At 43.6% G+C, this 20,287-nt stretch overlaps 1 protein-coding gene across 2 annotated transcripts in view; it reads left to right on the forward strand.

Moving 5' to 3' along the window:
- Window positions 1-20,287, forward strand: part of SLC27A6 (solute carrier family 27 member 6) — a 73,471-nt gene that overhangs the window by 44,963 nt on the left and 8,221 nt on the right. The window contains exons 6-9 of one of the 2 annotated variants that reach the window (XR_008597530.1): window positions 1,530-1,620; window positions 8,483-8,681; window positions 11,109-11,244; window positions 12,211-12,257. Coding sequence is in view for 1 of the 2 variants with exons in the window: in XM_054986921.1 (XP_054842896.1) it covers window positions 1,530-1,620; window positions 8,483-8,681; window positions 12,211-12,308; window positions 13,808-13,938 (519 nt within the window). In the remaining variant the exon portion in view is untranslated. Of the gene's footprint in view, window positions 1-1,529; window positions 1,621-8,482; window positions 8,682-11,108; window positions 11,245-12,210; window positions 12,309-13,807; window positions 13,939-20,287 lie in introns of those variants that run through there. The other variant, XM_054986921.1, reaches the window with a different exon arrangement.

Here is a 20,287-nt window from a genome sequence, read left to right on the forward strand (position 1 = left end):
GTGGTTGCTGCCAGGCCTGTTCCCAGCAAGTTTTTCTCCATCAGGAGACATGACAGGGCTGTTTTAGTCCCCAAGTTACAGAAACCTATGCTTGGAAGACTCCACAATATTAATGTGGTTGCATTGCAACCTTCAAAATGGACATTGAGAGCTCAGTGGGCCTTCTTTTCTTAAAGCTACAGGTAATGTTTTTGTTATATTGGTTCAGAATTAGGTATATGATGGACATTACTTCCAGGTCCATCTTAAGATAAACCAGGCAGCTCTTCAGTACCCCATTAACACAGATGAATAACTATTGTGAAGACATCTACATGTATTTCATAGATTGTTCATCAGTGCTTTAGAAACATATTATTCCAGCATTCAAATATCAGTTTTGTTTTATGTGGACATGCAATTACCTTGACAAATAATACCACCTTCCCAGACATTGTAAAAGACAAGAGAAAAATCAACAACTCCAATGCCAAGTTCTGCCCCACCAACCTTTTGGCATTCTTTGAGAAGGCTAACAACTATAAGTATATGGATAAGGGTGATCTAGCAGATATTATATACTTGGAATTCAAAGGCTTTTGAGAAGGTACCACACCAGACTCATTAGTAGCAGTCATATGGTAAGAAGATAGGTTCTCTTACACATTAAAAGTTGTTTAAACAGTAAAAAACCAGAGAACAGGAATAAAAGGAAAGTTCTCACAATGCAGGGAAGTAAGTCCTATAAGGATATTGGGAGCTGTTCAGTTTGTTCATAAATTATCTGGAACTGAGGGTGATCAGCATAGCGGACAACTTTGTGGATGAAACCAAATTATTCAGGTGGTAACAGATTCAGTACAGACAAAAGGCAGTACTTCTTCACTCAACAAGTGATTAAATTGTGGAATTCAGCTTGGCTTTAAAAGTGGATTAGACAAGATATGTGAATGAGATGCCCATCAATGGATACTAGCCATGATGACTAAAAGAAACCTTTGCATTCATAGGCAGCAGACTTCTGAATTGCAGTGTTGGGAGGCAACATCAGGGGAAGGCCTTGGGCTTTACAACAACAACAACAACAACATTCAATTTATATACAACCCTTTAGGACAGCTTACTGCCCACTCAAAGCAGTTACAAAGTATGTTATTATTATCCCCACAACAATCACCCTATGAGGCGGGTGGGACTGAGAGAGCTCTGGAAGAGCTGTGAATGACTCAAGGTCACCCAGCTGGCTTCAAGTGGAGGAAAGGGGAATCAAACCCAGCTCTCCAGATTAGAGTCCCGCCACTCTTAACCACTACACCAAACTGGCCCTGTCATTCGTCCACAGGGGTAGTTGGTTGGCTACTTTGTGAAACAAGTTGTTGGACTAGATGAACTGTTAGTCTGATCCAGCAGATCACTTCTTACTTTGTATTTTACAAAAGGTGAGTAGAAGGGCATTAAAATGTTGTATACAAACGAATTCAATGTTCATTATGTTATGCAGTTGATATCATACAAACAATATTGTGTTCATTTTGTTTCTATTTTTTCAGCTCTTTTTCCCTTTTGACTTGATTAAGTATGATTTTCAAAAAGAGGAGCCAATAAGAAATAAACATGGATGGTGTGAAAGAGTTAAGAATGGTAAGAATTTTATCAGGATAGGCCCAGCATTTTACTGTCAATATCCTGTTGCCCAATTTAGATTAGGCATCAAAGATACCTAATGTGGCCAGTTGTGTTCATCACTTTGATTATTGGAGGGAGGAGGGCAACAGTAGAAGCTTTAGTAAGCATGGCTAAAGGAAAAGACTAATAGTCAGAGGCCTTTTCTACAGGGCCAACCCAACCATACAGGTGAATTGGGTGATTACTAGAGATGGGCACAAACCTAAATACGACCCAAAAAAGCCCACAAACCAGGCCGGTTCAGGGTTCGTGAACCAGGGTTTGTGGAAGCTCCTTTCCATGCTGGTTTGTTGGGTCCCTGGGGAAATGGCCGTTTAAACTGACCCTTTAAGGGTCCTGCCGCAGCAGGTCCCCCTGCCGCCTGCCAGCTGATAGTTTAAAGGGACCTGCCATGGCAGGGCTCTTTAAACTGCCCAAACCCCAGCCCATCTACCCCCCCCCAGCCCCAGCCTCACACTCACCTTATCCTGCAGTGCAGCGTCTTTCCTCTCCTCCCAGGAGGAACAGGAAGGTCGTTTTCAGCCTGCTGCCCTAGGAGCTTGCAGGGCGACGGAAGAGGCTGAAAATGGCCCTCTTGCCCTTCAAATGGCTGCTGCGGCAGCCATTTGAGGGGCAGGGAGGACGTTTTTGGCTTCCCTGCCTCTCAAATGGCCACTGCAGCAGCCTTTTGAAGGGCAGGAAGGCCGTTTTCAGCCTCTTCTGTCTCCCTGCAGGCCCCCAGGGGGGTGGAAGAGGCTGAAAACGGGCTTCTCGCCCCTCCTGGGAGGAGAGGAAGGACTGTGCTGCAGGATAAGGTAAGTGTGGGGCTGGGGGTAGGGGGGCTGGGGTTTGGGCAGTTTAAAGGTCCCTGCCACCAGCAGGTCCCTCTAAACTATCAGCTGGCAGGCGGCGGGGGGGGATCACCCCGCCGCCTGCCAGCTGATAGTTTAAAGGGACCTGCCGCTTGCAAGGCAGGAAAGCATCATGATGTCACTTAGAGCATCATGACGTCACTTCTGGAGTTTTCCTGGAAGCAACATCATATTGCAAGCAACACTGGTTTCCCCTCACATCCCCGCCCCACCATCTCCCAGCAGATGCCAGCCTTGGCTAGCCACCTTAGAGACTACTAATCATACCCACTGAAAAATCAATAACTATAGATACACCATGAATATTAACCTCATCTATATCATTAAGAATGTTGAAATTTTAGCCTTATTTTTGGTAGGAAGTTCTCAATGTTACTTGCTTAAATGTGAAGGGCCAGCTTCCAAATATATAGTCAGAAACTTCTGGTGGTGCTAGTAGTGAAGGAAGGTGGGAACAGCAAGGCATGGAATTCCAGAAAAACAAAAAAATATTTTATGCACATTAGTCTCTTAATTTGGTGGTGTAGAGTACCATCAAGTCATAGATGAATTATGGTGACCCCCCCCCTTTCTGGCAAGAGGCTAATAGAGGTGGCTTGGCATTGCCTTCCTCTGCAACCCTGGTCTTCGTTGGAGGTCTCCCATCCAATTACTAACCAAGGCTGACCCTACATAGCTTCTGAAATCTGATGAGATTGGGTTTGCATGGGCTATCCAAGTCAGGGTAATCACTGAACTTAGAATTCAAGAAGCACATAGTGAAGACCTAACAAAATGGACAATCCAATTTAATTGCTACCATGGCACCACAGGGGAAAACACTTGTGTGAAGTACAGTTTGGCCACTTTCATCCATATGAACAATCCTTGCCTCAAACCCCAAATGAGGTACAGCTAAGATGTCGTCATGATTGGACAGAATTTGTGGGCTTGGTGATCACTTAATAATATATTCTGATGTCCAATTTAGCTTCATTAGGGTGGACTCCAAGCTGTAATGATTATGCAGATTTGTGGTCTTTTTCATCCCACCTTGAAAGCAATAAGGTGATTCCACCTTGAATGCAGTAAGGAGATTCTAACTTGTAATTTATGTATCATTTACATTTTAAATGCCTTATCCAAATCATTTCATTTCAGTGCTGTTAATATGCATGTATATTAGCTCTTTACTGTATCATGCCATGATGTGTTTATACTATTTGCTAGTTAGGTTTCAAGGATTTTTTTTTTGTTTGGTCATTTGCTGGGGTTGATAAAATTGTTGAAGTTCTTTATATTATAAAGTCTAACCATTGCTGCCATCTAGTGGCTACACTGTGAACCATTTTGTTTCTCATTAAATTTAACCTTTAAAAAAACTCAGATATGATTTATTGCTTTTGACATTTCTTGTTGTTCAGGTTTTTTTGGGAGGCTAGCTACTATTTCTTACTTAAGTTTATAGGATATGGGGAGGGACCAAAATCACTTGAATACAATGCTGTCACCCTTTCTCAGAATTTACAACCTGGGTAGATAAATTTAAAGTCTGTTGTGTGGCAGTGATAGTGGTGGTGAAATGATGTGTCACTGCCACCATTGAATCCATACAGTGTGGGACTGTGGAACTTTTCTGAGTGGTCAGAGGTCTATTGAGATCTAGCCCATGGGAGGATGTAGACAGCCTAGTTGCTCACTGTGAAAAGTTGTTCCTAACACTTCGTGGGTAAAATCTCTCTTATCCATAATGATTTGGACTCTTACCGTGCAATCCTAAACAGAGTTACTTCAGTCTAAGTTCATCGGTTGCAATGGGTTTAGACTAGAGTAACTCTTTTTAGGATTGCACTGTTTTAGTAGCAGTGACAGGGTTAGATAGTGCCAAGATGCCAGGTTATCCAACTGCGTGGGATACTTTTCAGTTTATTCAAGCTGAGGATGTGGCCAGGGTTCTTGGAAATCTTAGAGCAACCACCTGCTTGCATGACGCTTGACCCTTCTGGTTGCTTAAATCTGCTGGGGAGGGGGGCTTGAGAGGAGATGGTCACCCCAGCCTTGAAACAGCCTTGAAATCTAATCTGGACCCAGTAAAGGTCATTCAATCTCAAATGTACCTTTCTTGAGTAAGGTGATTGAACGAGTAGTGGCCGGACAACTTGAAAGACTCCTGGATGAAAGGGACTGTTTGAATCCTTTCCAATCTGGTATCAGGGCCTGTTTAAGGGACTGAAGTGGCCTTGCTTGTCCTGGTGGATGGCTAGTGCTGAGAGATGGATGGAGTGCAGCTCTGTTGATTCTCCTGGACTTTTCAGAGGCTTTCAACACCACTGATCACCTCCTGGACATCTTTACGGGGATGGGAGAAACTATTTTGTGGTTGTTTCATCCTGCCTAGATGTTAGGTTTCAAAAGGTGGTGTTGGAAAACTGCTACTCAGCCCCTTGGCCTCTGACCTCCAAAGTCCTGGAAGGTTCTTTTTTGTCTCCTGTGCTGTGGAACATCTACATGAAACTGCTGGGTTAGGTCATTGCGTTGTCACTGATAGCCAGGTGATTCTCAGATCTGCTTCTCAGATCTAATCTCATACTTCCATGAACCAGTGCCTAGAGGCTATTTTGTGATGGATGAAGGCCAATGAAAATAAAAACTTAAATGTGACAATATTGAGGTGCTGCTGGTGGGTGGAAGGACTTACTTGAGTGCCTAGAGTAACTCCTGTTCTGAATGAGATTGCACTCCTCCTAAAGGAGCAGGTCCACAGCTTCGTGATGCTGCTAAACCCAGGCCTCTGGTTGGACAAGTAGGTGGCAGTTATGGCCAGGAGTGCCTTTCATCAGCTTCAACTGATGAACCTTCTGTGAACTTTCCTGGGTAAAAAAACCCTGTCTATTTACAACTTACTTTAATTACAGAACAAAATAAAATGATGTTCCATTACACCTTTTAAAAGAATTTCAGGCTTCTGTGTACTGGAGAATTGTACCAATTCATACTTTCTTCTGTTCTCATGTTGCTATGTAGTGCCAAATGTATGTTGAGATGAAAAGTATTTGAGCCCCTATCTCAACATTTATGTCAAGAATAGTGTCATGATGGCAGAAATTTTATGATAGATGATTTATTATTTTGTTAGCATAATTTAATCTTATTATAGGGATACTAACATGCCAGGAAAAGCTCCACCTGTCAGTCTTACAATCAAGTGCACTGTGTTTCTTTTCTCTATAGGCATGAGGAAATTTCCTTTTGGGAAAAAGATGTTTGTTTTTTCCTACTTTCTCAGAATTTAGAGAGTTACTCAGTCTTTTTCAGTCTTTTTTTCTTTGTTTGCCTTTCCAGAAGAGTCTGGCATCTTCTTACCCCCTGGGCAGTTGCTCAGGTAATAGCAAAAGAATTAGACAAGGTTTTGTGTTCAGCCAATTCGTGGCCAAGATTCCTTCCTAGTTCCTTTTAATGCCCCCATGTGTCCCAAACCTATTGCTAAGCATATATCAGGGATATTTCATATTATCATTTCCCATTATATCTGAATGCAAGGGTTCTAGAAACTGCATGCTACCCACAATCTACTTACGCTTTAGCAAGCTGTAATGGAGGTGTAATTGTTTCAAACACAACAAAACCTTCTTTGTCCTTAAGATTTTTAGGAGTGGTTTATTGTTGTTCTTTGGTCCATCATTTTGTGATCATCTTGAATTCACAAGCAGTAACCCAATAGCAAACCACATGTATAAAAATAGATACTTCCCTTTTGCTGTTCTTTAGAATCATGCTTCAAGGAAAGTTCTGTCCACTAATATTCAATGCACATAGTAAAGCAATACACTTTGTATGGGGTTAACTGACATCTATTTACTTATTTACAGAATTTATATCCTGCCTTTTTTCTTCATCTGAGCAACCAAAGTAGCTAACAGATTAAAAACATAATAAAAATACAGCTTAAAAACATTCAAACCAAATGAAAACATGTCATTAGAACAATGGAAAAACAAGTAAACATACACATACAATACAAATTCTTAAAAACAATTAAAACAGGGCGGAAAGGAGGGATCGTTGAAGGTATACCAGATGAAACATAAAAGCCTTCACCTGTTGGTGGAAGATGGCTACAGAAGGGGGAAACAGAGGATTCGGTTTCGTTTTCTCTGCCATGTCGGACGCTCCTCTCCGTAGGTCCGGGAGGAAGCGCCCGAGCAGCCTGACCGGGCAGCTGATCTGCGAAGATTAGCCCCCAGGACTCCCAGTCAGGGAGGCAGGGTCCGGAACGCGGCGGGAAGAGCCCCCTGAAATTGATGCAGGGGATAAATTGCCCGTTTGTTCCTATGGAGGCCGGCAGACATGCGTGGCACCTCGAGTGCTGCTGGGCCATGGAAAATGGCAAAGAGCAGAACTAGGCGGAAGCCTGTAAGTAAGCGAATCCCTTCTGTTATTACAAGCGCACGCGAAGGAGTGGTGGGATCTGAAGCTAAGAAGGCTCGGGTTTCTTCCCCCTCACTGAGTTTCAGAATTTGGTCGGCGTTCCCCCCCCCCCTAAAATGGCAGCGAAAAAGCAGAGTCCCGCTTTGGGCAAGTCAATTTCGGCTGCCCTGCAGGGGAAAGGAGAGTCACTCGAAGATTTGGTGAAGAGGTCGGTTATCGAAGCCATAAAGCCCTTTGTTGACAAGCTGAATGAAACAGATCAAAGAGTGGGCTTAATTGAGAGCGAAGTGAAAACCATTAAGGAAGTAGCGGGGGGGGGCAGAGAAGTCTGCTCGGGAAAATGCGTCACTCGTGAGAGCAACGAATAAAGAGTTAAAGCTGGTGGAGAACCAGCTGATCGGGCTACAAGTGGAACGAACACAGACAATTTTGCGCCTCCAGAACGTGAAGGAGGAGGAAAATGAGGATTTAAGGGATCTGGCCTCCGAACTATTGGCGACACCCGCGAGGGCAACTAAAGAAGAGGTAAAAAGTGCCATTTTGGAAGTCCGTCGGGCTTCTTCAAAATATGCAACGAGGCGTCAGCTGCCTCGCGAGATCATCATCGATTTTTCATCTAAGAGGATCTGAGACACTATCCTATATAACTCATACAATGCGGATTTGGACTTTCTGGGTAATAAAGTTAAGATACTGAAGGACGTTCCATTCTTAGTTCAGAAAAGGAGATTTAAGTATAAAAGGTTTGCAGCTCTTCTGAGGGAACGTGGAATAAAGTATAAATGGCTATTTCCGGAAGGTATCTGGTTTAGTTACAAAGATCAAGCTTACAAGATAACATCAGAAGATCAACTAAGGGATTTTGAGGACAAAACCCAAGAATTTCAGCAAGACACCAAGCAAGAAGAAAAGGATTTGAAGTCTGAAGGGGGGGGAGGGAACGAGCACTTGCGGTTGCAGCTGCTCAGAGAGAACTGCGTCCGAGGCCCGGGGGGGAAGGAAAACTTAATTTGGATTGTAATTTGTATTTTGCGTAGTAGTGTAGTTTTAGTGTATGAGTTTTAGTATAGTGTTGTTATATGTTGCTGTTTTTTTTCTTTCCTTCCCCTGCCCCCCTTCTTTCCCTCTGTACTGTTAGTTAATGTAGGTAATAAAAAAATTCAAAAAAAGAGAAGGGGGAAACAGAGTCCCTCTGGCAAGAGTTTCAGTGAATGACAAGGCTCTTTCTTGGATTACCTACCATGAAGCCTCAGGTAGGAAGGGCACCCTAAGCAGGGCCTCTGAAGATGACTGGAATGATTGGATAGATTCCTGTGGAAGTAGGTGGTCCTTATGCTGGACCCAAACCATATAAGGCTTTAAAGATCAATACCAGCACTGTGAATTGGACTAAGAAGCAAATTGGGAGCTAATGTAGGTGGAACAAGACTGTCTACATCCTGTCGGCAGTATTCTGCACCTGTTGAAGTTTCTGAATATTTTTCAAGGGCAACCCCACATACAGTGCATTGCAGTAATCTAATCTAGATCTATGTTCTTCTCTACAATTTTGCTCATAGGCGAAGCTGGCCTTCTAATATCCAAAGTGAACTCAAAGAATCCATTCTTTGGCTATGCTGGCAATAAGAGAGACACAGCAAAGAAATTACTCTGTGATGTGTTTAAGAAGGAAGATTGTTATTTCAATACAGGAGATCTGATGGTCCAGAATCAAGATAACTTCCTTTACTTCTGGGACAGAACAGGAGATACATTCAGGTACAGTCACTAATAGAATTTAAATCACCTGGCTGATCAAAATACACACACAAATACAAATATACTTTGCTCACGTTGCTGATGCCAAAGGCTTTGGTTTTGATATGGTGATTTTCTGACCAACTGCTAATTATGTGCAATTTCAGCTGTTTCAAGGGACATTTACAATAAAAATGTCTATTGATATTTCTATTTCTAAAGTAAAAAGTAGAAAATATGTTAGTGATGTACTAAACCACTTAAAATATTATTTCATCAGTAATATGTGTGATGTACCGTCAAGTCACTTCTGACATGGTGACCCTATGAATTAATGGGGAGGAAAGGCAGGATGGTATACCAGATCTCAGAAGCTAAGCAGGTTCAGTACTTGGATGGGCAACCACCAAGGACAACTCTGTAGAGGAAGGCGCTGGCAAACCACCTCTGCTTCTCACTTGTCTTGACAGCCCTTTGTCATAAGTCGATTGTGACTTGATGGTACAGACACACATGAATTAATGACCTCCAAAAAATCCTACCAGCCTTGCTGAGATATTGTAAACTGATGGCTGTGACTACCTTTATTGAGTCAAACCGTTTCATGTTGGGTCCTACTCTTTTCCTACTGCCTTCTGCCTTTCCTAGCAATACTAACTTTTCTAGCAATGCTTGTCTTCTTATATGATTGTCTCAGTTTGAGGGAGAATTCAGGCTTGACTTAATCTAGAAGCCGCTTATTTGTCTTTTTGGCTATCCGTGGTATCCGTAAAACTCTTCTCCAACACCACATTTCAAATGAATCAACTTTCTTCCTTTCAGCATTCTTCATTGTCCAACTTTCACATCCATTTATAGTAACAGGGAAAAACACAGTATGGATTATCTTGATCTTGGTCCCCAGTGACACATTCCAAACCTTAAGGATGTTTTCTTGTTCCTTCATGGCTGCCCTTCCAAGTCTCAGTCTCTTTCTTCATTGCATTCTCCCTTTTGGTTGATTATTGAGTCCTGGGATAGAAAATGTTTAACAATTTTAGTTTCTTCGCTGTCAACCTTAAAATTGTGTAATTTCACAGTAGTCATTATGTTTATCTTCTTGATGTTCAACTGTAATTATGCTTTGGCACTTTCTTCCTTAAATTCATCAGTAGTCATTTCAAGACTTCACTGTTTTCTGCCAGTAATGTGCTGTCATCTGCATATCTAAAATTGTTAATATTCCTTCCCTGGGGTAATTTTGTAGAAAAAGAGCTGCAGGAACTCATTAGCATAAATAATTAGCATATGCCACACCCCTTGATCGGGCCGAAATGGCCAGGATTCAGCAGCTGCCAGATGGGGGAGTGTTCCCCTACCTGGCAGTGGCCTGATCAGGGCCGTTTTGGCCACAATCCAGGCCAAAATGGGTCCAAAATGGCTCAAAATAGGCATTTGGGGCATGTTTTGGCCTGGATCAGGCCCACCTGTGGCCCAGATTGGGTCAGCGCCAGGCAGGAAGGGGTCCTCTGCCAGACACTGATGGTTTTGGTCCTGGTGGTTTTGGTCCTGCCCCCAGCCGAAAGAGGCCCCAAATGGCCATTTGGGACCTGTTTGGGTCTGGATCAGGGCCAAAACAGCCTGGACCTGGGAACGGTTCCCCCGCCTGGCACCAACCTGACCCTGGCCATTCTGGCCCCGATCCCTGCAGAAATGGGCCCCAAATGGCCAAAAATTGCCATTTTAGGCCCGTTTGGTTTCGGATCAGGGCTGAAATGGCCAGGACAGGGTTGGTGCCAGGCAGGGGAGGCTCCCCCCACCCAGCAACGACCTGATCCTGGCCATTGCTGCCCAGATCCCAGCAAAAATGGCCCAAAATGGCAAAAAGTTGCCATTTTGGGCCCTTTGGGGCTTGGATCAGGGCCTAAGCGGTTGAGACTGGGTTGGTGCTGGACAGGGGAGGCTTCCCCCACCCGGCAGCGACCCAATTCGGGCCGTTTCAGCCCCAAGTGAGGCTGAAAAGGCCCCAAATGGCCAAAAGTCAGGTGGCCAAAAGTCAGGTGGCCCGCCTCAGTTGGGGGAACTTCCAAAATGGTGTTCCAGTGCATTCTCTCTCCAAATGAGCCCTGTTCCTTCCACAATTTTCCCTCAATCGAATCAAGCTTTCCTTATGATATGTTCTGCATATAGACCAAACAGATAGGGAGAAAATATACATCTTTGTCAGACACCTTTGCCCATTGTAAACCATTCTGTTTCCCCATATTTTGGCCAAACAATAGCCTTTTGTACAGAGTACAGATTGCATATCAATACAATCAGATGTCATGGCACACCCATTCCTTTTAATACCACCCATAGCTTGTCATGCCCACCCTTCAGACACTCTTCAGAATCCTTCTCTGTCTCTGAAGAAGGAAGTTCTGACTCTTGAAAGCTTACACCCTAAAAATCTTATTGGTCTCTAAGGTGCCACTGGTTTCAAATCCTGCTGTTCGACTGCAGACCAACCTGACTACCAACCTGAAATTTGCAATATGATCTCAATTGCCTCTTACTTTTCTGAATCCAGCTAGAATATCTGGCATTTGTCGTTTCATATATGGTGAGTGTCTCACCAGTAATCAGTAATTCATATTATACAAATTGATAGCCTGACAAAAGTAAGAAAACATAAGTATTTTTGTGTGTTGTGTGTGCATCTATTGAATTGTTCTTTATACTATTTTAAATATTGTTTTAAATTTCAATTGTTTTAAACTATTGTTTTAAATTGTTTTTTTAGTGTTTTAATGTTTGCTGCTTTGGGGACCCTATGTAGGGTAGTGTCATGTCTGACTGTGCCCATTCATTCATGCCAATATTTCTGCTGTCAAGTATATGCTTTATTCTGTCAAATGTGACTCCATTTTGTATTGCCAGATATAATTCCGTTTCTTGTTGCTAACATTCCAGTGAGTTCTCACTCGTTCCCAGGTGGCCAGGTGTTTACAAGTTTGAAGCCTTCTTCCTGACTATGATATGTTTTGTCTCCTTGTAGCCTGATAGCAAAAATATGCAAAATGTTCTCACACAGAAAGAACAACACTAGGTTGTTCGGAAATTGAGAGGGGGCAGGGGTAGAAAATGGATGTACTTTTCCTATGTAGCCATTCTGGTCAACTTTCTGCTAGAACTGCTTAGCTGCTTACCTTACTTCTAAGTAGACCTTTGGATCTGAATATGGAAAGAACTGATTTCTGAATAAAAGTCATTTAACCAAGAACCTGTGTCTTGCTACAATTAACGAGGGATCTGTCTGCTGTATTCCATCATCCAGAGACTGACAGGTAGAAACGTAGCATACAAATATTCTTTTAAAAAAACAAACTAATATTTAAGAAGTTGATGCCATTCCAGCAGTCTCCAAGACATTTTAGCCCCAAATCCCATTTGAAACAAAACATATATTTTATCTTGTAGCTTATAAAAAATGCTCACTAGCTTGATATGCCCAGTTAACAATAAAAACTAGATCCATGGCTTTTGTGAGTTACTTACTATGCATATTTATCTCCACATTTTCTTTTAGATGGAAAGGGGAGAATGTTTCCACTACTGAAGTTTCTGATGTCATTGGTATGTTGGATTTTATACAGGAAGCCAACATTTATGGGATTTCTGTGCTGGGTAAGAATGCTTCTTTCTTGTTATTCTTTCACTTATGCTATTTTTTCTTCACTCATGCTCGCTTTGTAAATATAGTCACTAAAGAAGGTACGTGCCTTTCAAAGGAATTCTCATTAAGAGAAAGCCTTTTAGAAATCAATCCTCTTATGAAACATGGCCCATCTGTATCAAAATACAACCATTGACGGTTCAGGAAGGGCTTCTACGAATGGAAAAATTTTTTCTATTTTTTTTTCATAACCAAAAGAAATGTTTGTAACTATTACCAAGTCCATATGCATTTTAGTTTAGTATGTTTTAGTTTCTATGAATTATTAAATTAGAAATGTAAAAGTTAATAAGCACAGTTATGTTTCAGTTTGGAAGTTTTAATGATCATCATCCTTAGATTTTAAAAAAAATTGCTTACCTGTTACATTCTTCAAGCACCCATTTGTGTTCATAGTCATGCCTAAAGGGAGTTTTATTTTCTTCAATGTAAATATGAAAGGGTGATGAAGCTCTTAAAAATGTGGCCTGAACCAGGGGAACTTTGACAGGAGTGAACTGGGAGGCAAAAACGGCCCTGGAAAAGGGCCCTGTCCTGATGCAGGGAGAAAGAGGAAAAGCATCTGCCTTCTGCCTGCATCCCCCTCCCCAATGGAGAGGGGAAATGAAGGAACAGGCTCACACCCACCCACAATGGCAGCTTCCGTATGCCTCGGTGTGTAACAGTAGCCACTAATGGGGGGGGGCGGGGGCTGCAAGGCAGTGAGTGACAGCTTGCAGTGGCCCCTGCCCACTTTGAGCTGGATTCCCCTGTGGTCAGTGTGAACCCAAAGAGAGGGCACCCCCAGACCATCAGTCCACCAAGGTTTTCCTGATGGTTTTCGTGGCTTGTCCTTCCCTGAACTTTGGGTGGCAGAGTTGGAGTTATTGCTGATTATTTTTATAGATGGGATTTCTACTATTATACCAAGAGGGCCTCATATTTTAAATGCATGCTGTTATATCTCAAATGATTTTTTAAAAGTTGGCATAAGTCAGTGATCCAAGTGGGACACTGCATCCATGCGGCTCTAAATTTGGTGCCCTTGGAAACTCCGGATTGCATCCTACTGGCAGGCGGGGGGGGGGGGGGGGGGAACCCCTTGCATATGTCCCAAAAATCAGTGGCACAGGGAAACAGCAAAAAGGGGAATCTGGCAAAATTATCTTAAATTCTCTGTAGCAAATGGAACTCTTACCTCATTATCTTTTCTTCATCAGCAGAACAGGCAATTTTGTCCAATTTTCTCTTCTCCTCATACCTTTCCCCATGCCATGGTACTTTATATAGGTTTGACTCTCAGCAGAGGACTTTCAGACCATAAGGCTTGTTGTGGAAAGGGGAAGATGGGAAAGATCAGTTTAAGTAACTTTTCCCACCCCTATAAACTTATTGGATCCATCACAATTGATCAGTGGATATTTATCAATTATTGTGGATTTAGCATTAATTTTATAATAATTTCCCACAGGTTATGAAGGGAAAGCAGGCATGGCCTCTATCATCTTAAAGCCTAATAAGTCTTTCAATTTGGAAAAACTATATCAACATGTGGTGACTTATCTACCCAGCTATGCCTGCCCACTATTTTTAAGACACCAGGTAATATATATATATATATGTGTTATGCATACATTTTCATCACCAGTAGAAAATCACTCATCAGCATAGCAACCTATTAATCCCTACATACTGAAAAACAACTAAATGCTAAATCCAGAGGAACCTATCTAATGGGTATTTCAGAGATCAGTGGTACTTTCAGCTCTACTTATTCTCTCTATTAATGAAGGGGAATTATATGGCACACTAATGAAAACTACAGATTATACTAAATTGGGGAGAGTTGTGTACCAGGGAAGGTAATATAAAGGGATTAGAGAGATTAAAAGCATGGATTAGGAATGATAAAATGAGATTCAGAGTAGTAAAAAAATAATGTTGGAAAATAGAAATCTAATCTAATCTTATCTAATCAAGTTGCTTTGAAAGGCCAGTTATTGGACTTTTTTTATGATGGCTTCTGATTCAGTGATGGGCCATGTCGCCAAAATGAACAAACACATTACCATCTCCAAATTCCTACAGGGCCCCACTGAGATCCCTGAATCTTTAGAGACATTCCATCTTTGAATTTTGTCTAAGCCAGTAAATTCTGGGACAGACTAGAAATTTAACACAAGAATTTGGTGGGGAGGATGGCAAGGTGAAGTGAGTTCTATGTTGTGATGGAGGACCATGATGAATGGGACATTGGGGACCAATGTTTAGCTTCAAACAGAGGAGGGGGCGATATCGATAAATGTTATGGTACTGAGGAAGAGGGCAACTCTCCCGTTGTGTTACTTCCCATTCATCATCATAGTACTTGTGTAGTCCAACTGGATTCTGTGCATACACAGGCCAACTGCAGAGTGATTTTTTGAAGCTCCAAGGGAGCAAAATGTGCTCCCTTCCCCCTCCCCTAAGCCAAATTCCCACTTTTTTGGCATGAAAAGGATGAACACGTGTGCTTCTGCCAGTTCTGGCTCTTCTTCCGCTGAAAGAGGTCATCTTTCTCAAATGTTTCTTTTCTGAGGTTTAAACTTGTCATTTTATTCTCCCATTTAGGAGGGTTTTTTTCTTCTCCTAGACTTAATTTTTTTCCTCCTCCTGAGAAAAATAGGAACAGTTTCCTTTCTCTTAGCCTGGTATTTTTGGACAAATTATAATGTAAACAGAGCAAATGGCCTCCAAAGCCATGTTTAATAAATGTATATTCTGTGGGGTAAAATTTCCCGACTCTGACAACCACACACTTTGCCTTCTCTGCCTCAGTGAGGAACAAGATGTCTCCAGATGTTCCATTTGTAAACCACACTAAAGGCAAGGTACAACTGGGCCTCCCACCTTAAGGCAGCTTTATGGAAGAAAGCCTTCTCTAACTCTCTTTCTGAAAACTGATCTGACCCTGCATTCCTCCAGACTCCTGAGAGATGGGCACACTCTTCACTGGTTTTCTTCAACAGTTCTGAGACATCTTTGGGTCAGACCTTGAATCTAGACAAGACCTCAACCAGTTCATGCTGCTTCCAGTCACAGAGCTGTCTCCAAAGGAAGTGTGCCATGAACACAAACATCACGATAGGAGAGGCGCTTCCAACTTAAACAAATTGTCTTCTGTTCCAAAGCTTTCTAGTCTTGGGTCAGGACTAAGGACTGGACCCTGCCTGACAGTGTAAAGGAGGTCATACCAGTTCCAAAGCTGCCTTTGTCATCACTCTCCCGTGTCCGTGCATTCCATGTCAAAGGTGAACTCCTTGAACCCAAATCAACAGCATCAGTTCTGGCTTCATCTGCTGCTGCTCACCCTTCACATCTAACAATTCCACCATGACTCTTTGATCCATGTGATTATGAATTCCAGTCTCCTGCAGGGTCTCCATATCAAAACCCTTATCAATACTATGACTGCCTTGTTAGAGGTGCCAATTGTCAGCTTGTGGCTAGATAAGGCGCTTCCTACAGGTTCCCTTTCAAAAGCAAACAGGAGTCCATTGATTGAACAAGGAAACTTTACTGCAGAAAAGGTCCATTATAGTCCACTGTCCTGAATAGGAGACTCAGGATGGTACATAGTCATTGTTACCAATGAAGGGCAAAGCATGAGGTACAGAGTAACAATACCCATCTGGATTTGCCTCCCCCCACAGTTCTTAAAACAACATCTTTCAGTCCTGGGAAGCTGCTCTCCTTCAAGGCCAATGCTTGGTGGAACGGTGTTAGACAAAACAGTCGCCTCCGGTGGGAATGCTGCCTGGGAACTGGTGCACCTGGGAAGAAAGCACTTAAACACTAGAAGCATTAGAAAATGGAGTCAGTACAGTTTAGATATACACTGGACCTGACATTCTGCCCCCCTTAAAATAGATCCCCCCCTGGTTTATATGGGTAGCGAGTATGAAAAGCTTTGGTTAATCTAGGAGCATGAACATGTACAGAGTTCACCCACTCATCGTACCCAGAATCAAAGTCCTTCCATCTAATGAGGTAAAAGAGCTGATTTTGTTTGAGTTTAGAGTCCAAAATTTGTTGTACCTCATAGTGTATTTGGTCGTCAATTAAAGTTGGAATGGGTGGAGCTTTGATGTGCCACTTGTCATCGGTAGGAGCTCTTTTTAGAAGACTGACATGGAACGTATCATGTACGTGGCGTAAGTTCTTGGGCAAAGTTACAGCAACAGTCACTTTATTTATTATTTTGCGCACAGGGAAAGGTCCCAGGAATTTCAAAGCGAGTTTGCGGCTTGTCTGAGCTAGTTTTAGGTTCTTTGTGGAAATATACACATGATCACCTGGTTGTAATTCCCATTCGGCCACACGATGGCGATCTGCGTATTTTTTGTAATCCAGTTTGGCTTTTTCAAGATGTTTCTTAATAAGCGTCCATTGTTGCGCCGCCTCCCCCCACCACGAAGACACATCTGGCAAATTAGAGGAATGGAGAGGGGGAGCGTCCAACGGGAAGGGATTGAAGTGAGCTCCATAGACAATTTTGAAAGGGGCCTCTCCAGTTGAAGCGTGTACACTGTTGTTATATGAGAATTCGGCCAGAGGGAGAAGGTCTACCCAATTATCTTGTTGGAAATTAATGTAGCAACGAAGAAACTGTTCTAGTATCTGGTTTGTTTTTTCGGATTGTCCGTCGGTTTGTGGGTGGTGGCTTGAGCTGATGCCTTGCTCAATATTCAACATTCTCAAAAGCTCCCGCCAGAAGTTGGCAACGAACTGTCCGCCGCGATCCGAAATCACCTTGGACGGAAAAGAATGTAATTTTACGATGTGTTTTAAAAATAAATCTGCTAGTTTTCGAGCGGTGGGTATAGCAGTACAGGGAATAAAATGAGCTTGTTTGGAGAACAGATCTACCACGACTAAAATGCAATTATGTCCTTTTGAAATAGGTAGATCAGTGATAAAGTCCATAGATATTATTTCCCAAGGTTTGTTGGGCGTTTCCAACGGTTGAAGGAGACCTGGAGGTTTTCCTTTCCTGGTTTTTGCGCTGAGGCAAACGGGGCAGGAACTAACATATTGGGAAATGTCTTTGCGCATGCCCGGCCACCAGAACTGTCTTTGGATTAGATGCAATGTTTTCAGATACCCATAATGACCAGCAGTGGGAGCATCATGACAGCGCTGCAAGACCTCCAGCCTGAGGCTGTCTGGGACATAAAACTTGCTTCCAACTAGCCAATCCCCCTGTGGGGATTGGACCAGTTTGTTTCGCGGAGCCTTATCCCCCTCCTTTTCCACCTCAGCTTTAAGTTTCGTTTTCCACTCCTGGTTGGCCGGGAGGGGCTGTTTGGCTCGACTGCGAGTAGTCACCACGCCCCCAAGTTGCGTAGGCGAGAAGACCGTGTCGACAGTCTCCTCCCGTTTGCTCTTGTGTTGGGGCATGCGCGATAGGGCGTCCGCCAAAAAGTTAGTTTTGCCCGGGAGATAATTTAGAGTGAAGTTGAATTTGGAAAAGAATTCCGCCCATCGCAATTGCTTGGCATTCAGTCTACGTGGGCTTCTGAGGGCCTCCAGATTTTTATGATCTGTCCAGACCTCGAAGGGGTATCGCGCCTCCTCCAGCCAATGTCTCCAATTAGTAAGGGCCGCTTTTACTGCAAAAGCCTCCTTCTCCCACACATTCCAATTCCTTTCTGCCTCCGAAAACTTTCTAGACAAGAATGCACAAGGCCGCAACTTTCCATCCTCCCCCTTCTGCAGTAAAACTCCCCCTATTGCCGTATCGCTGGCGTCGACTTGCACTACGAAAGGGGACTGTTCGTTGGGGTGGGAGAGGATGGGTTCCGTTACAAATTGTTTTTTCAGGCATTCGAAAGCAGTTTGGCAATCGGAGGTCCATGGTAGTTTGGAGGAGGGTTTTTTAGCTTGGTCCCCTTTATCTTTTGTTTTCAACAATTCTGTTAAGGGGAGCGTGATGTGGGCGAAATTTGCTATAAAGTCTCTATAGAAGTTGGCAAAACCCAGGAAGGATTGTAGTTCTTTACGGGTGGTGGGTGTTTGCCATTCTTGAATCGCTTGTATTTTGGTTGGATCCATTTTTAAACCCTCTTGGGAGATGCAATACCCAAGGTAAGTGAGTTCGGTTTTATGGAATTCACATTTGGACAACTTGATGGGCAGTTTATTTTTCATCAAGGTGGCCAGGACCTTTTGTACCATTTGAAAATGTTCCTCCTCTGTGTCTGAATAAATTAAGACATCATCAAGGTACACCACCACCCCTTTGTACAGAAATTCGTGCAGAACTTCGTTTATCATGGACATAAATACAGACGGGGCTCCCGTCAATCCAAAAGGCATAACTAGGTATTCATATTGTCCGAGGGGCGTATTAAATGCGGTTTCCCACTCATCCCCTGCCTTGATACGGACGTGGAAGTAAGCATCTTTTAAGTCTAATTTTGTAAAGATCTTACCTTGGGCCACGACGTTGAGAAGGTCTCGGATGAGTGGTATAGGATAGGCGTTGTTGGTGGACACTGCATTAAGTCCTCGAAAGTCCGTGCACAGTCGTAGTCCCCCATCCTTTTTTTTCACAAAGAGAACCGGAGCGGCGTGGGGGCTGTTGGCTGGACGGATGAACCCTCGTTGGAGGTTGGTGTCGATGAATTTCCGGAGCTCTTCTCGTTCATGGAGACTCATGGGATATAGTCGTCCTTTGGGCAGTGAGGCTCCGGGCAAAATTTCCACCGCACAGTCCGTTCGTCGGTGCGGGGGTAGAGTATCAGCTTCCTCCTCGGAAAAAGCGTTTAGAAAAGGCCAATACGGTTCGGGTATTTGGTTGATTTCTTCTTGAGTAAGAAGGGCCTTTTCAGTGTGAGTTGGATCATTGCCCCAGTTTTGGTTCCAGCAGTGATTTTTGCAGTTGGCATGACTGAAGGTGATGCATCCTTGGGCCCAGTCTATGTAGGGATTGTGATCACATAGCCACTTGCTGCCTAGAATTAACGGGTATTTGGCAGTGGAGCTAATGACAAAAGACCTCTTTTCCCAATGTTGTCCCATGCCTGTGATCACTGGGATGGTCTCAGTGGTAACAGGGTTCATATTGGTGCCATCCATTTGTTCAAAGATTACTGGATTTTGTAATTCCCGAGTTGGTAAGACTAGTCCATTGACTAGAGCTGGGGCGATGATGTCTCTCGAACAGCCCGAGTCGATAAGGGCTTGCACTCGGATGTGCATTTTTCTCTCTGGGTTGATTAGAGTCACTGGCATGAATAAGATGGACCCGGGCGGCCGGTTCCGTGCCGGAACGGGCTTGGGGCGGATCTGTCGTTTGGGCCCTTTTACGACAGATCCATCTCGTTTCCCGACTGGGGGCTTTCTGGGTTGACTTCTGCGTTTGGGGAAGCGGGGTCGTATTCCATAACTTCTTCCGCTTCTAGCCCTCTCTCTGAGGCGGGCCTTTGGGAAGCGCCGCGGCCTCTGTTCGCTCGTGGTGCGGGAATCGGGCGTTGGAGAGTAGGAAATGGAGCAAGGGTTGGGCGCCGTAGTTGAAGCGGAGGTCTTTGCACAGGCCGGTAGGGGCATTGTGCTGCAAAGTGACTGGCTTGTCCGCATTGCAAACACAGCCCTTGTTGCCATCTAGCATCTCTCGCTCCACGGGTGGCGTACCCAGATCCCCGTCCTCCCTTCTGTAAAGTCAAGGGTCTTCTTTGTCCCGTTTGTTGTTGTTGTTCAACCAAACGGACTTCCAAAATGCGATTCTCAACTTCGCATGCAAGTTGGATCCAGCCTAACAACGTAGGGGGATTGTCCTGCATGAGGGCTCTGTCCAAAAGTCTCGGGTTTAGTCCTTGCTTGAACAGAATGATTTTGGTGGACTCCTCACACCTAGGGCATTTGGCAGCCAATTGTCAGAATTTCGTGATATAGTCTCTCGCCGACATGC

This window comes from Eublepharis macularius, chromosome 8, assembly GCF_028583425.1.
Source record: "Eublepharis macularius isolate TG4126 chromosome 8, MPM_Emac_v1.0, whole genome shotgun sequence".
Classification (NCBI taxonomy): Eukaryota; Metazoa; Chordata; class Lepidosauria; order Squamata; family Eublepharidae; genus Eublepharis; species Eublepharis macularius.